We start from the raw sequence: 19,375 nt of genomic DNA, 5'->3' as shown, positions 1-19,375 counted from the left end.
CTGCCAGTTGAGTTGAATTTATAATGCTGCATGATTACAGACGGTTTGGGATGAAGGTGCTTCTTTACTAATGCTACCAGCTACTCAAAAAGGTTCTGTATTGGGGGCCTCCGAAGAAGTTAAGCTCATGATGAAGTTGTATGTTTGGGATCCGAATAATGACAACAGGATAATCTGCTGTTTCTCCCCCCCCCATCTATTTCATTGGCTCTAAAGAACAACTTAAGGCACTTGATGTATTGACACCATTGCTTCACATTGGGATCAAAAGCTTCGGGTTTCCCAATCAAGGGCATTCTTAACTCACGTTTTGCTGTTGCTGCCTAAATCTAGTGGAGGCCTGGTCTTGAATTGCAACTGGCCGTAGAGGTCTTCCAATGCTACCCTCATCGCCAATGTAGTGCAATGAGGCAAAGCTCAAAATCCGATCCGTGAACTAACAAAGGTTTATTAACAGAATAACTATACACATTACAGAACAAAGAAAGGATCTTAAACGCCACAGGCCCAAAACACCAACTGCTAGAACAAGCTTGATTGGATCAGGTCACATGACCATTTCAAGGAAACATCCCTTAAAGGGCAACAACATCACACAAAACCAACACCCCAGTGAGGGAGGGCTTCAGGTGCCATCTTTTTGGCTGAAACATTAAACTGAGATGGGTAAAGATCCCAGAGCCATTTTTAAAGGTGAAAAGTTCTGCCAATATTTATCCCTCAACCAATATCACTAAAATCATTATCTGGTCATTTAAATTATCTGTCATTTACCTGATTGCTGTTTTTGGGGGCTTGCTGTGGACGAATTGGTCGCTGCACCTTCCTATATTACAACAGCGACCACACGTCAGAAAGTACTTCATTGCCTGTGAAGCTTTTGAGACATCCTGCAGTCATGAAATACAAATGTAATATAAATGAAAGCGCTCTCCATCTTTCATACTTAATATAAAATGCATTTAAAATGTACAGCAAGCTGCCACAAACAGCAATGTGACAAGTCAAAATAACATGTAGTGATGCTTATTGAGGGATATATATTGACAGGAACTTCCATGCTGCTTTTTTAAAAAAACAGTAGTGCTATTGAATTTTTTACATCCATGTGAGGAGTTGGAGAGGGTTTAACATCTCATCTGAAAGATGGTTCCTTCATCCACACACCAGTCCCTCAGTACTGTAACTGTGCTACCTGCTCAAATCTCTAGAGTCAGAGTTGAACTCACAGCATTGTGACTTAAGACAAAAATGTTACACACTGAGCAACAAATAGCAACCTCCATCCCCCCCAACAACCCCAAGGTTAAAGCAATTTTTAAAAACACACACAAGCCTGCAGCTCTAGTGTGCTGAGAGTCTTTGGACAGTTTTTATAGGCTGGATGAACCATGTTTCACATTTATACAGAGGGCAAGCAGCCTCTTTTGAAGGGGCTGCCCTTCTATTTCTAGTTGAGTTTCAATCTCATGCTCCTAATCTTTGCCCACTCAGGGCAAGGAAGTCGGCAAGTCAGAAGACGACTTTATGCTGGTTCTGGGTCAGGCAGGGGCATTGACAAGTCTAGTAGAATAGAGGTGATGGGGTAATTCACTCCAGCTGCTTGCCTCTTTTATACAGGGACAATCATGCTCAGGTTTATCTGGGAGGAGGAACTGACAGCTTCTGCCAGTGGATGGATAAGAGGCTGAAGTGGACAGTGGATACAGGCAACAAAATTATAAAATTGAAATAACAGAAAACATTGGAAACACGGAGCAGGTCTGGCAGCATCAGTCGAGAGAAACAGAATCAACTACTACCAGTCTTATAAGCATTTCCAGAATTTTCTGTTTTTATATTTCAGATTTCCAACCTTTGCAAAATTCCAAGTTGAAGATTTAAGCATTATTATAATTAGGGTCATAGAGTCAGAGCTTTACAGCACAGTAGGTTGATTGGCCAAGCTAAAATTGCCCCTTGGTGTCCTGAGATGCATAGGTTAGAGGGATTAATAGGTAGAAAATGTAGGGATGTGGGGGTAGGGCCTGGGTGGGATTGTGGTCGGTGCAGACTCGATGGGCCGAGTGGCCTCTTTCTGTACTGTAGGGTTTCTATGATTTCTATGAGAAACAGACCTGGTGCCAGCCACCAAGCACCCAGCTATTCTGATCACATTTCCATGCAAGGTCTGTCACCTTGTATGATATGGCCTTTCAAGTCCTTTGTAAATGTTGTGAGGGTTCCCACCTCTAACACTCTTTCAGGCAGCGAATTCCAGATTCCCGCCACTCTGGCTGGAAGGGGTTTTTCCTCAAATCCTCTCTAAATCTCCAGAAGGAGCAGGGCCTCAGGGAGGACAGGACAGATGCTTCAAACAACATCATAGCAACAGCGAGGCTTCAAAGCCGAGCCCCCTCTCCCTCCTGCCCGAGCGGGGGACACGGTGCTCTAGCTCACCTGGGTCAGCTGGTTGTGAATGATCTGCTTAAGTTCGGAAGCCTTATGCGGCGGCAGCGACATGTTGAAGCCTCTCTGACCAGAGATTAACACTGAACTCAACTACAAACCCCCACCGCCCGCCACTGACCTCCGACCCCAACGGCCAATACGCCACGCCACGCCCCGCCCCCGCTCCTCCAATCAGCAGAGCCCCGCTCCTGTGTCCAATACCCAACAAGCACCGCTAAACCCCGCCCACATACTAGGCCCCACCCCCTTCCCAACTGCCATCAGGCCCCGCCCCCATAGCTAGGCCACGCCCCCATCTCTAGGCCCCGCCTCCGAACCCACAGGCCAACCAGCGCCCACGCCTATGGCCACCTAACTCCGCCTCTCCATAAGTTCCGCCCCTTGGCAACGAGCCCCCTTCCAACTGTCGTCAAGCTCCGCCCCCAAACACACATAAGGCCAATCGACGCCAGCGGTTATGGCGAAGCAAATCGAGCCCCTCCCTAAGCTCCGCCCCTTAGCAATGGTCACCAAGCCCCGCCCCCCGCTGAGCCCTGCCCCCTTTACCCAAGATCACCAAGCCTCGCCCCCTCGCTGACTGTCTCCGGAACTCCGCCTCCTTCACCAAGGAGCGAACAAGCCCCGCCCCTTACCAACGGTCACCAAGCCCCGCCCCTCACCTACGGCCATCAAGCCCCGCCCCTTACCAACGGCCATCAAACCCCGCCTATAGCTCCCTCCAAGAGTCGTCAAGCTCCGCCTTCCAAACCACAGACCCGTTATGATTAAGCTCCGCCCCCTCGCTGTCAATCGCTGCGCAGCTGCAGCTGCGCTCGAGCGTTTGAAATCCTGGCGCCAAATTCGAGCGGGAATTTACCCACCCGCCTTGACTCGTAAACGAAACGCCCCCCCACACCAAAATCCCCAGGAACCGGCCTCGATCGGCTGAATTTTAAGCAACAGCCGTGGCTGGTTGCTTCGTGTTAAAGTTTGGTTTAAAAAAATAAAACGGGCGCGACCATGCCCGACCATGTGCGACAGTCAGTGTGATAGGTCCCCTTCTCCATGACGTGATAAGCAGGCGCCAGCAGGCGGGTGACGGTTGGAGTTGTCCATCCGCAAGGCAGCAAAATGGAGGCGGTTTTCATCCCGAGTGGGAATTGTTGTGTCAGCCTGAAGGGTTATACTCTCATCATGGTAGGTAGCTGCTGCATTGACTGTGCAGTCTGAATAAAGTGCAATAGATTCAGGTCAACATTGATGTGGGGTTTTTAATGTCGATTCTGGCATTTATACACAAAACTCTTTCATTAAAATTGCTCCTTGGTATTGGATTATCTGAAACATTATATGTATAATCCCCTATTAAAATGGTGTTGGTGTCCAGTATGGACCACTAGGGGCTGAATGGCCTGTTTGTGTGCTGTTCAATTCTGACATGTCATTCTGTGTGGAATGTGCCAGAAGCACAGGTTTTGAGTGGCACGGTGGTTAGCATTGCTGTCTCACAGCCAGGGACCCGGGTTCGATTCCCAGCTTGGGTCACTGCCTGTGCAGAGTCTACACGTTCTCCCCGTGTCTGCGTGGGTTTCCTCCGGGTGCTCCGGTTTCCTCCCACAGACCGAAAGACGTGCTGGTTAGGTGTATTGGCCATGTTAAATTCTCCCTCGCTGTACCCGAACAGGTGCCGGAGTGTGGAGACTAGGGGATTTTCGCAGTAACTTCATTGCAGTGCCTACTTGTGACAATAATAAATAAACTTTAAAAACAACTGGCTTTTTGAATTATAGAATTAGAATCATAGAATCCTACAGTGCAGAAGGAGGCCCATCGAGCCTGCACTGACAACAATCCCACCCAGATCCTATCCCCATAACCTCACGTATTTACTCTGCGAATCCCCCTGACACTAAGGGGCAATTTAGCATAACCAATCCACCTAACCCACACACTTTTGGACAGGAGGTGCTGGGCTTCAGTGCAAGCCAGCCTCGTGGTAGGACACCAATTGGGGCTGCACCTAAAATGTCTTGTCCTCCTCGTACTTGACCTGACATTCTGTTTTTTTTTTGTTCTTGTACCTGATTCCCAGCATCTGTGATTTTGCTGTTCTCTTTGATGGGCACCATTTACGGATGTGTGACAGGAGGGGACTGGAGAGAGGTTATTGAGGGATTCTGGAAGTATTGTTGCAGGAGTGGAAAGAGAATGCATTGTGCGATGTGTCCTGGCCAAGATTAGAATGGACCCAGGGGAAGGTAGTTTCACCCAACTGGATAACAGAGTGGTCACCTATTTCCAAAGGCTGCAGACTGGCTGAGAAAGATGGGAAACATAGGAACTTAAGGACAGGAGAAGGCCATTTAGCCTGTCGAGCCTGCTACACCTTTCCAAACAAATATAGCTGATCATCAACCTCAATGGCTTTTTCCCCACACTATCCGCAGATCACTTTATGTCATCTAAATCCATGTGCAAAATTGTTGATAACCTTCAGCTAATGTTGTTTAGTGCCATGGATTCAGATGACCAACTGAACATTTATACAGGAGAATACTGCTTTCACAAACCCTCAGACTATAGTAGACTGCTGCATTGTGTCAACAGTGGCTTTTTGGTAAGCCCCTCACTTCTGAATCACAAGGTTCTGGATCCATGCCTACTCCATGACTTGAGCACAAAATTCTTGTCTGACCCGCAGTACATCACTGAGCGCAGTACATCACTGAGTGGGTGCTGCATTGCCAGAGGTGCTGTCTTTCAGATGAGACGTTACACTGAGGCTTTGTCTGTCCTCTCGGGTGGACCTAGAAGATCCTGTGACAATATTTTGAAGAACAGCAGGAGAGTTATCCATGGTGTCTTGGCCAATATTTATCCCTCAAATATCAAAATTATATCAGATTATCTGGTCAGTACCACAGTGATGTTTGTAGGAGTTTGCTGTGCAAAGATTGGCTGTTGTTTCATACATTACAACAGTGAGCACAATTTAAAACGTACTTTATTGGTTGTAAAGTGTTTTGAGACATCTGATAATTGTGAAAAATATTCTATAAATCAAAGTCTTTCATCTTTTTATCTGCATAACTAATTTTGAAGTAAAATGTTACATTTTCTGCGTGGAGAGAGAGGGTGGGAAATAACCTGAGATTTCATGTCTAACCCTCCCCATGGTACAATGTAGAGAGACTTTCTTAGCATCCTGAGCTCTTCATAGAAATCATAGAAACCCTACAGTGCAGAAGGAGGCCATTCGGCCCATCGAGTCTGCACCGACCATAATCCCACCCAGGCCCTACCCCCACATATTTTACCCGCTAATCTACGAATCTCAGGGGCAATTTTTAACCTGGCCAATCAACCTAACCCGCACATCTTTGGACTGTGGGAGGAAACCGGAGCACCCGGAGGAACCCCACGCAGACACGAGGAGAATGTGCAAACTCCACACAGACAGTGACCTGAGCCGGGAATCGAACCCAGGACCCTGGAGCTGTGAAGCAGCAGTGCTAACCACTGTGCTACCGTGCCGCCCTTGTACCATCTTGGCTGCCAGAACTTGCGTGGTGGCTGTTGTGTAGGAGAAAAAGAAAATGGGATAGAGAGATGGGATATAGTTTGACATGAGGGATATTCCTGCAAGGCATATTCACAATATCGAGTCTACAATTGGTGGATGAAAATGAGGGGAGCAAAGCAGTGGATGTGAGATGTTTTGTATTCTAAATATAAAAATAAGGTGGTAATTCAAAGGCCCTATTGCTGCTGTTGTGGGAAAAATCCACTAGTAGTCAGACTTCGAGATTCAGAAAATACGATTTATTTAACGGAGCTCCGGGAGATAAGGCACAAGTTCGTAGAACACCTTTTCTCACTAGAATGTCGGGAGCGGTCCATTTTTATACCCTTTACACAATGGGTAAACCGGTGATTCGAACATGATCACATTGTTTAAGCAGGTACAAACAGATATAGACATTTAACATAGTATTGTTCTTATGAATGGGTACATTTCCTCATGTCTGTATCTATCAATGGTTAGTTTCGGCTCATTCAGGTGTTAATTGGTTTCCTCGCATTCATATTTTCCCGCTCTCCCCAAGGCTAATCTATCCTCTTTGTTTCAGGTTTTCCTTATCTTAAAAGATGTCTTGACCCTTGGCTTGGCTTCCTGAGGTGTTTGTTTGCTATGAGTCACTGTGATTTGGAAATGGCTTGTCTGTTAGGTTTTGATTTAAAGTGATTTCTGATAAGTGGCAGCCGGTGTCTGCTTTTTGGCTCCTTTCCCAGTTAACTCTTGATGTGCCAAGCAGCCATTTTAAAGTGTGTTCTCCTTGTATTTTCCCCTTTACACTGCTATCTTTGTATTCATGTGCGCTGCTGCAATAGCAGAGGTCTATATAGAATCATAGAATCCCTACAGTGCAGAAGGAGGCCTGTTGGCCCATCCTGTCTGCACCAACCACAATCCCACCCAGGCTCTATTCCTGTAACCCCACATATTTACCCTGCTAATCCCCCTGACACTAGAGTCAATTTAGCATGGCCAATCAAGCTAACCCGCGCATCTTTGGACTGTGGGAGGAAACCGGAGCACCCGGACGAAACCCACGCAGACACAGGGGAAATGTGCAAACTCCCCTGCAGTGATCCAAGGCTGGAATTGAACGTGGCTCCCTGGCACTGTGAGGCAGCAGTGCTAACCACTGTGCCACCGTGCCACCCCATATAAGACCTAGGAGCGGAATTGGGCCACTCGGTCCATCGAGTCTGCTCTGCCATTCAATCATGGCTGATATTTTTCTCATCCTCATTCTCCTGTCTTTTGCCCATAACCCCTGACCCCCTTATTAATCAAGAACCTATCTATCTCTGTCTGAAAGACACTCAGTGACCTGGCCTCACAGCATTCTGTGGTAAAGAGTTCCACAGATTCACCACTCTCTGGCTGAAGAAATTCCTCCTCATCTCTGTTTTAAAGGATCGCCCCTTTAGCCTGAGGTTGTGCCCTCTGGTTCTAGTTTTTCCTACTAGTGGAAACATACTCTCCACGTCCACTCTATCCAGGCCTCGCAGTATCCTGTAAGTTTCAATAAGATCCCCCCTCATCCTTCTAAACTCCAACGAGTACAGACCCAGAGTCCTCAACCGTTCCTCATACGACAAGCTCTTCATTCCAGGGATCATTCTTGTGAACCTCATCTGGACCCTTTCCAAGGCCAACACATCCTTCCTTAGATACGGGGCCCAAAACTGCTCACAAATACTCCAAATGGGGTCTGAATATTGGCCATGTGTCTCATAATAACTACCAATTATGAATGGGATGGATGGTGTATCAAGGGGTAATTACAAAATTATTTCTTATTTCTGTGGTCCCACAATGGATCAGTTTCATTGAGTCAAAATGCAGTGAGCATATCTTTCTCAATTATCTGATGTTTTTGCTGTTGCAGCCAGTTGTGTCTGTGGGGAATGTTGGTCAGCTAGCGATGGACCTGATCATTTCTACACTCACTTTGCCCCGGGTTGGTTATATCCACAGTGACTGCCTCCTTCCAGTAGTAGGAAACAATCCCTACGCAACAACTCCTGAGAATTCAGCAGAAATGTGCATCAGCTCTGAGGGTGAGTGAGAGCAGAACGAGGGTGAAGAACTCTCTGACATGGTATAAATATTTAGGAATTTAAATTGAACAATTGTTTTTATTTGGAAAACAAACTTCCATCTGCTCTGAAAGTTTAAGATTATGAAAGAGATGCTGATTGAGGTAAATTGTTCAGTGTAGTAAGGAATTAAAATGTCAGGTAATATAAGTTTAAATGAAGTTAGTTCTTTGTAGGGAAGCCTTGTACAGAGTGAGAAATAGTTCAAATTTGTCTGAGGAGCAACTGGAAATGTTGAGAGAAAGGATTACTTTGATTTATTATTGTCACGTGTATTGGGATACAGTGGGAAGTATTGTTCCTTGCGTGCTATGCAGACAAAACATACTGTTCATAGAGTACATGGGGAGAAGGAAAAGAGAGGATGTAGAATATGGTGTTGCAGTTACAGATAAGGCGTGGAGAAAGATCAGCTTAATATCAGGTAGGTCCATTCAAAAGTCTGACAGCAGCAGGGAAGAAACTGTTCTTGAGTTGGTTGGTACGTGACCTCAGACCTTTGTATCTTTTTCCCGACGGAAGAAGGTGGAAGAGAGAATGTCCGGGGTGTATGGGGTCCTTAATTATGCTGGCTGCTTTTCCAAGGCAGTGGGATATCATTGCACATCAGGTGATGGAAGGTCAATTTTATTTAAAAAAAGCTCAATGTCCTTTACCTTTTCTTGAAAGTTCTTATTAAATTGTAGATTTATTTTCCTAATTATCCCTTTGAGCAGCGTGGGCATTGTAATGACCTATTTCTCTCCCCATTCGTTCCTACGATGTGAGCATCACTGGCAAGGCTGGCATCTATTGCCCATCCTGAACTGTGCCAGAAATGGATTGGCTTACTGGGCCATTTCATAGTCAGCCACATTGCTGTGGGTCCAGTCACATGTAGTTCCTTTAAATTCCTCTGCACTATCTGCCGGGCTTTAGCTACTGAATTGAATACAGAGGGGACGGATAATTTGTTGTGAGCCTGTATTGAAGGCGAGAGTAGCTGATTTATTTCCTTCAAGATTGTTATCTGATGCTTTATTAGATATTAATTCTCAAATAACTTATCTGATCGAAGTTAGATGTGGTTATGTCCAGTAAATCCGTTTCTTGCTGTGGGAAGATAGGACATCAAGGATTGAGACTTGACCTATTGGCTTATTGGTCTGTTCTACAAGTTTAACCTTCAGCTTGGTCCCAATCGTTTTAGTGAATCTAAAGTTAAATTATAAGAACAGGTTGCTAGACTAGGCTGCCTTTGAGTATAGAATATTAATGGGTCATATAAAGGAGGCCTTGTGGCAGCGTGGTAGTGTCCTCACTGCTGGACCAGAAGCTCCAGATTTAAGTCCAACGTCAGGACTTGTTGGCCATGGAAGGTATTTTCAACGCAGTGCAATGGGCTGATAATCAGCTCAGAAATCCTCCTAGCAGCTCCCCCACCATTCCCCAAAGGGTAAAAAACAGTTTAGGTATAAAGACATGTGGAATAAATAATGGGCCGTATAATTGAGATGTTTTAAGGTGATTGAAGGAAGTGATAGGGTTAGGGTAGGTAGTGAGAAAATATTTATTCTTGTGGGGCAATCCAGAACAGGGAGACATAACCTTAAAATTAGAGCATGCCTTCTCAGGTGCAATATCAGAAGCTCTTCTTACAGGTTAGGGGAAATCTCAGATACTGTTCTTCAACCCGTGCGGGGTGGCACGGTAGCACAATGGTTAGCACTGCTGCTTCACAGCTCCAGGGACCTGGGTTCGATTCCCGGCTTGGGTCACTGTCTGTGTGGAGTTTGCACATTGTCCTCGTGTCTGCGTGGGTTTCCTCCGGGTGCTCCGGTTTCCTCCCACAGTCCAAAGATGTGCGGGTTAGGTTGATTGGCCATGCTAAAATTGCCCCTTAGTGTCCTGGGATGCGTAGATTAGAGGGATTAGTGGATAAAATGTGTAGGGATATGGGGGTAGGGCCTGGGCGGGATTGTGGTTGGTGCAGACTCGATGGGCCAAATGGCCTCTTTCTGTACTGTAGGGTTTTTATGATTTCTATGAAAACCCCCAAGACCCCCGCCTCCCCCCTCCCCAAAGGCATCTGGATGTATTTCAAAATAGCAAGCCAAGATTGATTTTGTTCGGCAAGGATATATTTTTTATTCTTTCATGGAATGTGGGCATCACTGGCAAAGCCAGCATTGGTTGCACATCCTGAATTGTATGGCTTGCTGGTCAATTTCGGAGGGCAGTTATTGCTGTGGATCTGGAGTTACATGTAGGCCAGACCAGCTAAGGACGACAGATTTCCTTCCCTAAATGACATTAGTGAACCAGATGATAAAAGCAAAATACTGCAGATGCTGGAATCCGAAACCAAAACAGAAAATGCTGGAAAATCTCAACGGGTCTGACAGCTTCTGTGGAGAGAGAACAGAGACAATGTTTCGAGTCTGGATGACCCTTCATCAGAGTTAGATGGTTTTCACGCCTATCAACAATGATTTCATGGCTATCTTTAGACTTTTAATTCCAAATTATTTTTTTAAATTGAATTCAAATTACCCCATCTGCCATAGTGGGGTTTGAACCCAGGCTTCCAGAGCATTAAAGTTTATTTATTAGTCACAAGTAAGGCTTACGTTAACACTGCAATGAAATTCTGTGAAATTCCCCTAGTGCCACAATCCGGCACCTTTTCAGGTCAATGCACCCTAACCAGCACGTCTTTCAGAATGTGGGAGGAAACTGGAGCACCCAGAGGAAACCCACGCAGACACGGGGAGAACGTGCAAACTCCACACACTGACCCAAGCCGAGAATCGAACCCAGGCCCCTGGCGCTGTGAAGCAGCAGTGCTAATCACTGTGCTACCGTGCCACCCATTACCCTCCGTCTCTGGATTACTAGTCCAGTGACAATATGACTATGCCACTGCCTATTGATATGGAACAAAGATGGAGTTAAGATACAGATCAGCCACTATTAATTGGGTGACTGGACAGGCTTATGAGGCTGAATTGCCTCCTCCTGCTTCTGTGGACCTCCATCTATTCTTGTGGTCCTGTATAAACATAAATCTTTCTTTCTCTGTAGCACAGCCTTCACTAACACCTCTTAGTATGTTTTCGAAAGGCAGTCACTATAATTAGTTAGTGATAATTATAATTGCATCAAGGGAGAATGTGGTTTCTTGTTCTATTTGTTAAAGAATGACCCTTGATATTCATTTGCCGGTAAGACTGGAATATTTTTTGAGGATATTATGTATTAGCTGGTTCCTTTAACAACAAAACTGTAAAGTGAAAATACAGTGGGCCTGGGTGTTACATGTGTGATTATTTTCTGTGTTACAGTTTATGCATCAACAGATCGAAAGTTGGCGGTTCTGCAGATCCGATCCCCAATTATTCAGGTATTACAGTGAAGCAAAATTGGACAATCTCCGTCCTAGTTTAATTGTGTTTTAAAACAGTTGGAATTTAAACTCTTTTTCCCTTCTAATATGTGAAAATAGAGGCTGGGACATGAAGGGTGGGATTTTCCAGCCGCGCTTGCCCCAAAACCGGAAAAATCCCTCCTGAGCTCAACGGACTTTTCCAAGGTCCGTCCCTTGCCTGCTACGATTCCCATGGCAGGCGGAACAGGAAAATCCGTCCTGCGGTGTCTGCGATGAGTTGATTGAATTGAAAATTAGTTCAAAGAAACTTTGTTTTAGTATGCACTTAACCCTGCATTGCATGGAGATATTCAGCGAGTATGAGTGTCTTGGCTAAGATCATCGTGATGAATCAGGGTTGATCAAGCGGCATGGATGGATACATACAAATATATAAAATAGGAGCAGAAGTGACCTATTCACGCTCTTGAGCCTTTTCCACAGTTCAATAAGATCACGGCTGATATATTTGCATTTCAAATTCCACAATCTCACCGATCCATTACTTACATGATGCATTACTTATCTTCGACTCCACAACCCTCAATGCTAGTCCCTGGGGATGTGCTACACCGCCCAGATCTTGCCTGGCTTGTGTCAGAAGGTCGGGCGAGATCATGTCGGCAGGCTTTTCGAACGGAATGGCAACCCGACTCAATTGCCACTTCATCTTACACGTGGAAGGAGTTCCATTTTGGATCTTTTGATAGTGAGCTGCTTTCCATCTGTCTTGTTGTAAAACAAGCAGGGCCTTAAACTCCCGGAAACTTCTTTCTCCAGAGAGTGATCAGAATGTGAAACTTGCTGCCGCAGGGAGTGGTTGAGGCAAATAGTGTCGATACATTTTCGAGATACTAGATAAATACATGAGAGGGGAAAGGATGTGTGGTGGGGTGAGATGAGGCTTGTATGGAGCATAAAACACCAGCATTGACCTGTTGTGCTAAATGTTTTTTCTGAGTTGTAAATTCTATGGAATAACCAGAATTTAATCTGCCCGTTATAGGGTAAACACCGCTCATTCCGACAACAACTCCTCGCCTGGATTAAAGAGAGTGAATTTAGCAAAGTTGTGGCCCTGTCCAGCAGTTACGCCTACCATCGTGTCGACAAGCAGCTCATTGGGTAGGTTCAGCGTCAACATTACCATTGGCTTTTAGAGATTGAAGCATTAGGTATTTGGAAGTTCTGAGAGGGAATGGTGCATTACTGAGCCATGGGGGTCGGTCTAGACCACAAGTTTTCCAACAGAAACAACCTATCAAGTTTGCATTTGTACTACCACTGACCCAGGAGTCTGTAATGTGTGAGAGTGAATTGCGTCGTGTCTCAAGGTAGGAAGAAGCCTGAAAGAACAAATGTGTGGCATTTTGTTATTGTACTGCTGCTTGTTTGATTGCTCCTGTTACAAGGCCCTTTATGATGAATCAGTATATTGACTTTTAGGCAGTGCTATGGCAATTAAGTAACCTAATAACGTAAAGTTGTGTGCCTGGAAATCCTGTGGTGATCGCTTTCTAGATACATTTCGCTTACCAGATTAAACCTAACCTTATCCTAGGCTCAACTATCTTCAGCTGCTTCATCTATGACATTCCCTCCATCATAAGGTCAGGAGTGGGGATGTTTGCCGATCATTGCATAATGTTCAGCACTATTCGCAACTCGTCGGATATTGAGCTAGTTCATGCTCACATACAGCAAGGCTTGAGCTGATTAGTGACAAATAATATTCATGCCACACAAGTACTATGCAATAACCATCTCCCAACAAGAGAGAACCCAAGCATCTTCCCTTGACATTCAATGGCATTACTGTTATATATTAATATTGATTCTTTATAGTGGCACTAAGCACCATATATTCACGTATTTGCCAAAACTGGCATGACAGCTTGATGGTGCGGGAAACTGCCAGAGTGAAGAAGCAACCATATAGTGAATGTAAATAAATCTCCATTGCTTTTCGCCCTCTGAGCTTCCTAGCTTAGATTCTCCAATATTCAACATAAAAAAACTGGAGATGAGCACTTTGAAAGGTCCTTGCTAGCCACCGGAGAATAGGAAAATTACTGGAAAAGTCGGGAAAAGAAGTTCTTTGTATGTCCTCTGGACATAATTGCCGGAATTTTACCGCCTCGCCCGCTCGAGGCCAACGGAGAATGCCATCCTGCGAGCCTCGTCCGTCCCGATTCTGGGGCGGGTGAGGTGGTAAAATTCCAACCGATGGGCGAGCCTGGATGTGAGTAATGATTCTCTGCAGAGCAATTAGAGAGCTAGGTGTGTTTATAAAGAGGCTGAAGCTCGGATTATTGCCTTGTTTAAAAGAAAAAAATTAAGGTAGCTGTTGGAAGCGCATTGTGCATAAGGGGAACCTCCATCGGTAAGAAAATGGTGGGAGTTTTTGGTGTTGTGGAACCCTTTGATGAAAATGTGAAGCGATGGAGCTCCTATTCTGAGCGTTTTGACTATTTTGCACAGGCAACAAAATAGCAGGAGATATTTGGGTGCCCACACTCCTGAACATGATGGTGGAAACAACGTTTAAGCTCCTTAGAAGTTTAGTGCAACCGAGGAAGTCAGGGACTAAAATATATGAACAAATCGTAGATATTGTGTGCAGTTCTGGTCACCTCACTATAAGAAGGATGTGGAAGCGCTGGAAAGAGTGCAGAGGAGATTTACCAGGATGCTGCCTGGTTTGGAGGGTAGGTCTTATGAGGAAAGGTTGAGGGAGCTAGGGCTGTTCTCTCTGGAGCGGAGGAGGCTGAGGGGAGACTTAATAGAGGTTTATAAAATGATGAAGGGGATAGATAGAGTGAACGTTCAAAGACTATTTCCTCGGGTGGATGGAGCTATTACAAGGGGGCATAACTATAGGGTTCGTGGTGGGAGATACAGGAAGGATATCAGAGGTAGGTTCTTTACGCAGAGAGTGGTTGGGGTGTGGAATGGACTGCCTGCAGTGATAGTGGAGTCAGACACTTTAGGAACATTTAAGCGGTTATTGGATAGGCACATGGAGCACACCAGGATGATAGGGAGTGGGATAGCTTGATCTTGGTTTCAGATAAAGCTCGGCACAACATCGTGGGCCGAAGGGCCTGTTCTGTGCTGTACTGTTCTGTTATGTTCTATATTTTGGAAACACGTTTTTCATCAAAGCCTTTGGTAATTGCAGAGTGCTTTAGATTATACAAAAGAAATCAAGAGGGGGGAATCAATTTGTCTGTGTTAAAAAGACTTGCAGAATATTGAGAGTTTGGTGATGTGCTGAATGACACAATTCAAGACAGATTTGTCTGTGATGAAGCAATATAGAAATGTTTGTTAACCAAGAGGAGCCTTATTCTGAAAAAGGCCATTGAAATTGCTGTTTCGATGGAGCTGGCTCTAAAGAAGCTCAACACCTGAGTTTGTGTATCCAAATACATAAAATGTCGGCTGAATCGACACCTAAGAGTTTTGAAACTTGTATATGTCATCAATGTGCGAACACAGTAAGAAGTCTCACAACACCAGGTTAAAGTCCAACAGGTTTATTTGGTAGCAAAAGCCACTAGCTTTCGGAGCGCTGCCCCTTCCTCAGGTGAGTGGGAGTTCTATTCACAAACAGGGCGTATAAAGACACAAACTCAATTTACAAAATAATGATTAGAATTCACTCACATTGTCTGTACTTTTAAGACTTGATTACCTGTAAAGACTCGCATTCCAATCATTATTTTGTAAATTGAGTTTGTGTCTTTAAATGCCCTGTTTGTGAACAGAACTCCCACTCACCTGATGAAGGAGCAGCGCTCCGAAAGCTAGTGGCTTTTGCTACCAAATAAACCTGTTGGATTTTAACCTGGTGTTGTGAGACTTCTTACTGTATCAATGTGCGAAGCCAGGGCATTCTGCTGTGGAATGTTGGTGTAAGGGCATAGTATGCAGAAGTTGTGGGGAAAAAAAGGGCACATAGAGTGTGCTTGCTGGAAGAAAAAGCAAGTTACGAGTAAAAATAATAAGCCAGAACAAACCAAGGCAGCTTGTAAACAGAATAAAAGAAGTGTTCATGCTGTGCAAAAGTGTCAAGAGAAATGAAGTGGCTAACAGTCTGAGGATGAATTATCACTGAATGTGTTAGTCATTGCTGGTGCTATGAATAGATAGTGGGTCACTCCACTGCTGAATGGACAACCAGTAAGGATGGAAGTTAACACTGGGGCAGCAGTGTCGCTGGTGCCAGAGACTATACATAAGGAAAAACTCAGACATATTTCTTTGAAAGCTTCAAGAATACTGCTGAAGGTATACACAGGTGAAGAGGTTTCACTGAAGGGCTGCATTCATGTAGCTGTGAAACTTGATGGAGAAACAGCAGATTTGTCTCGACATGTAATTGAGGGCGATTATCCAGCATTGATGGATTGAACGTGGTTTGAGAAGATTCAACTGGACTGGGCTGCAGTCAACCTGATGACGAATGGAATATCAGGTCTTACAAAAAGTCTAAAGAAACACACAATTGTTTTTGATGAAGAACTATGGAATATGAAAGTTAAATTGGAGGTTACAAAAGGAAGCCAAACAAAATGCTTGAAGGACAAAGTCAGTACCCTATGCTAACAGGCTGACTTGGAACGACTTGTAAAGACTGAATTCTTGGAACCTGTCAGCATTAGTGAATGGGCCACACCAATAGTACCAGTCATCAAGAAGGATGGAGCCATAAGGATTTGCAGTGACTTCAAGTTCACTCAGTATTATATGCAGAACTGTGCCCATTACCCCACATCGATGGCCTGTTTGTGTGATTGACGGGAGGCCAGCATTTTAACAAAATCAACCTAAGCCAGTCTTACAGGTGAACATAGGCTAGAAGGAACTTTTGACAATTGTGACACAGGCTTGTTCCAGTATCGCAGATTGCTGTCTGGTGTCACATCTTCTGTATTGTTTGAGAGCAGTGGATCAGATCCTGAGTGGACTAAGTGGGGTCCAGTGCTATTCAGGTGACATCCTAGTCTCTGGAAGGGACAGAGAGGAACGTCTTTGGCATTTGGATCCCACTCTCCAGAGCTTGGAAGACTATGGACTGAGGGTCCGCAAGGAGAAGTGTGAGTTCTTCCAGTCACCTGTTGATTGACACCACGGGCATTCACAAATCTCCTTCGAAAGTCAAGGCTATCACAGAGGCTCCTGGAGCTCAGAATATTAACCAGTTGTGATCCTTCCTAGGACTGTTGAACTACTATGGAAGACTTGTTCTGAATTTGGCAACCATTTTAAAACCGTGGCATAACCTCTTATACCAGAACAAGAAGTGGAACTGGTCAGATCAATACAATAATGCTTCCGTGCAAGCCAAAGTAACATTCCTAAAATCTGAAGTTCTCTCACATTTTGATCCTACCCTTCCCTATAATTAGCATGTGATGCATCCCCTTATGGTGTTGGAGCAGTGGTATCCCATATCAGGGTGAAGAAAGACTCATTCCTTTTCCATTTTGATCATTGAGCAAGGCTGAAAGTAACTACCCGCACATTGAAAGGGAAGCATTAAAGATTATCTTTGGAGTAAATAAATTCCATCAATTCCTGTACTAAAGAAAGTTCGCACTGTTGATGGACCATCGTCCATTCACTACCATTTTTGGACCACACACAGGAATTCTATCACTGGCAGCAAGTAGAATGCAGAGATGGGCATTGCTATTGTCTGCACATACATATAGCATCAAGTATCGACAATCAAGTCTACACTAATGTGGATAGATTGCTAAGATTACCACTACCAAGTAGCTCGTCAAACTACTCAAGTGGAGGTATCTCCTACTTTGAACAGGTAGGCAGTACACCAGTCACTTCTGGACATTGAGGAAATATACTTGGAGCGATCCGGTACACTCAGAAGTGGTGGACATGTTATTACGAGGGAAGAACTCCGAACACCTGACTTGAAACCGCGCTCCTCTAGAAGATTGGAGCTGCCAGCACAGTCAGGATGTCGCCTTTGGGGGCTCAGTGATCATTTTGCCACTATTGAAAAGATAGGTGTTAGAGAAGTTACACAATAGCCATTGCAGAATTGTAGGCATGCAGGAAACAGCCAGGAGTTATTTCTGGTTTGGATGTGGAAATTGAAGGGAAAGCTGCAATGTGTTCGTCATGTGTGAAGGTAAGAAACCTGCCACCCTTAGCACCACCACGTCCATGCGAATGGCCAGAAGAGGCTTGGCAGCAAATGTATGTAGACTTTGCAGGACCTTTTGAAGGACAGATGTTCGTACTAGTGGTTAATGCTCATTCAAAGTAGCCAGAAGTCACTATAATGAAATCTACCTAATCGGAGAAGAATATCAAGAAACTAGGAGAAGTCTTGAGCAGGTTTGGATTCCCTGAATAATTGGTAAGTGATGATAGACCTCAAATTGTCTCCCAAGAATTCTGAAGTTTCTTCAAAGGGAATGGTATTCAACATATTAGATTTGCACTGTGCCATCCTGCTGCGAACGTCCTGTCCAAACCATGAAACATACATTGAGAGCACCCAGGGAACAAGGTTTGACCAATTCTTACTCATGTATAGGAATATTACTCATTCTATGAACAAAACCTCTCCTGCATTGTCAATGATGATGAGACAATTACATTCGGCATTCAACTTGTTGAAACCTTAAAGCAAAATAAATCTCACAACAAGAAGGACAGATAGAATGGCAGAAAAGGAAAACATTGTGTCTCCCACCAAGGACATGGAGTTTTGGCTAGGAATTAGTCCACAGGAGAGAAATGGGTTCCTGTCATGATCCTTGCGCAGTCTGGAAGTGTCTTGTATATTTCCAGACTCGAGATGGTGTCATCTGGAAGTTGGTATGCAGACCAGCTGTTGGTGGGGAGAACTGATGTGGAACTGGCTGAAAATCCAGGTTTAACTGTGTGAAATTCTGACCAGAAACTTCCTGACACCAACAGACACTATTGAGGAAAGAAACACCTCACCTCTAGACCAAACACAGAGTCAACCTCTGGTTACAATATCGACGCCAGACAGATCAAACACTGATGACATTCATGCAAAGATGAAAATGCCAGAGATTGCGACCAATGCACAGGAGAAGTCAGAGATTTGCTGTCAACCATTCCAGGAACAGCAACCTTATTGATTATTGTTCATGTTGCACTTGTTTGAATTTGTTAGGGACAATTTCATAGAATTGTAGAATCCCTACAGTGCAGAAGGAGGCCACTCGGCCCATTGAACCTACGACAGTTCCACCCAGGCCCTATCCCCATAATCCCACGTATTTACCTGCTAATCCCTCTGATACTAAGGGGCAATTTAGCACGGCCAATCAACCTAACCCACACACCTTTGGATTGTGGGAGGAAACCGGAGCACCCGGAGGAAACCCACGCAGACACGGGGAGAACGTGCAAATTCCACACAGACAGTGACCCAAGGCTGGAATTGAACCCAGGTCCCTGGCGCTGTGAGACAGCAGTGCTAACCACTGTGCTACCGTGCTGCCCCAATTTATGGGGGAGGAAATGTCATGTATTAATATTGATTCTTAGCAGCTGCACTAACCACTGCTTTAATATTCAAATATTCACCAGAAATGATGTTACAGGTCACAAGCGCAGGAAACTGCCAGAGAGAAGAAGCAGCTGTGTAGTGAACAGCACCCTGTAAATAAAGCTCTGTTATTGTTAATCCTCTGTGCTTCCGAGCAACAATTCTCCAATATACAACAACTGCCATCACTATCAACATCCTGCCATTGACCAGAAACTGAACTGGACCAGCCATATGAATACTGTAGCTACAAGACCACGTCAGAGGATAGGAATCCTGCAATGAGTAACACTCCTCCTGACTCC

General features: G+C 44.8%; 2 protein-coding genes across 3 annotated transcripts in view; one reads left to right on the top strand and one right to left on the bottom strand.

Annotated features, from left to right (window-relative positions):
• cep76 (centrosomal protein 76) overlaps positions 1 to 2,579 on the bottom strand; it is a 38,886-nt gene extending 36,307 nt beyond the window's left edge. Inside the window, exons 1-2 of one of the 2 annotated variants that reach the window (XM_078215685.1) lie at positions 2,440 to 2,579; positions 775 to 890 (exon numbers count right to left, since the gene is read on the bottom strand). Coding sequence is in view for 1 of the 2 variants with exons in the window: in XM_078215683.1 (XP_078071809.1) it covers positions 2,440 to 2,502 (63 nt within the window). In the remaining variant the exon portion in view is untranslated. The remainder of the gene's footprint in view (positions 1 to 774; positions 891 to 2,439) is intronic. The other variant, XM_078215683.1, reaches the window with a different exon arrangement.
• A 763-nt stretch (positions 2,580 to 3,342) lies between these two features.
• The window catches only part of psmg2 (proteasome (prosome, macropain) assembly chaperone 2), a 31,613-nt gene continuing 15,580 nt past the window's right edge, over positions 3,343 to 19,375 (top strand). The window contains exons 1-4 of the mRNA XM_078215706.1: positions 3,343 to 3,627; positions 7,890 to 8,061; positions 11,424 to 11,482; positions 12,513 to 12,631. Coding sequence (XP_078071832.1) covers positions 3,562 to 3,627; positions 7,890 to 8,061; positions 11,424 to 11,482; positions 12,513 to 12,631 — 416 coding nt within the window. The 5' untranslated portion in view covers positions 3,343 to 3,561. The remainder of the gene's footprint in view (positions 3,628 to 7,889; positions 8,062 to 11,423; positions 11,483 to 12,512; positions 12,632 to 19,375) is intronic.

This window comes from Mustelus asterias, chromosome 7 (genome assembly GCF_964213995.1).
Source record: "Mustelus asterias chromosome 7, sMusAst1.hap1.1, whole genome shotgun sequence".
Lineage (NCBI taxonomy): Eukaryota > Metazoa > Chordata > Chondrichthyes > Carcharhiniformes > Triakidae > Mustelus > Mustelus asterias.
This window is presented reverse-complemented; position numbering and strand designations above follow the sequence as displayed.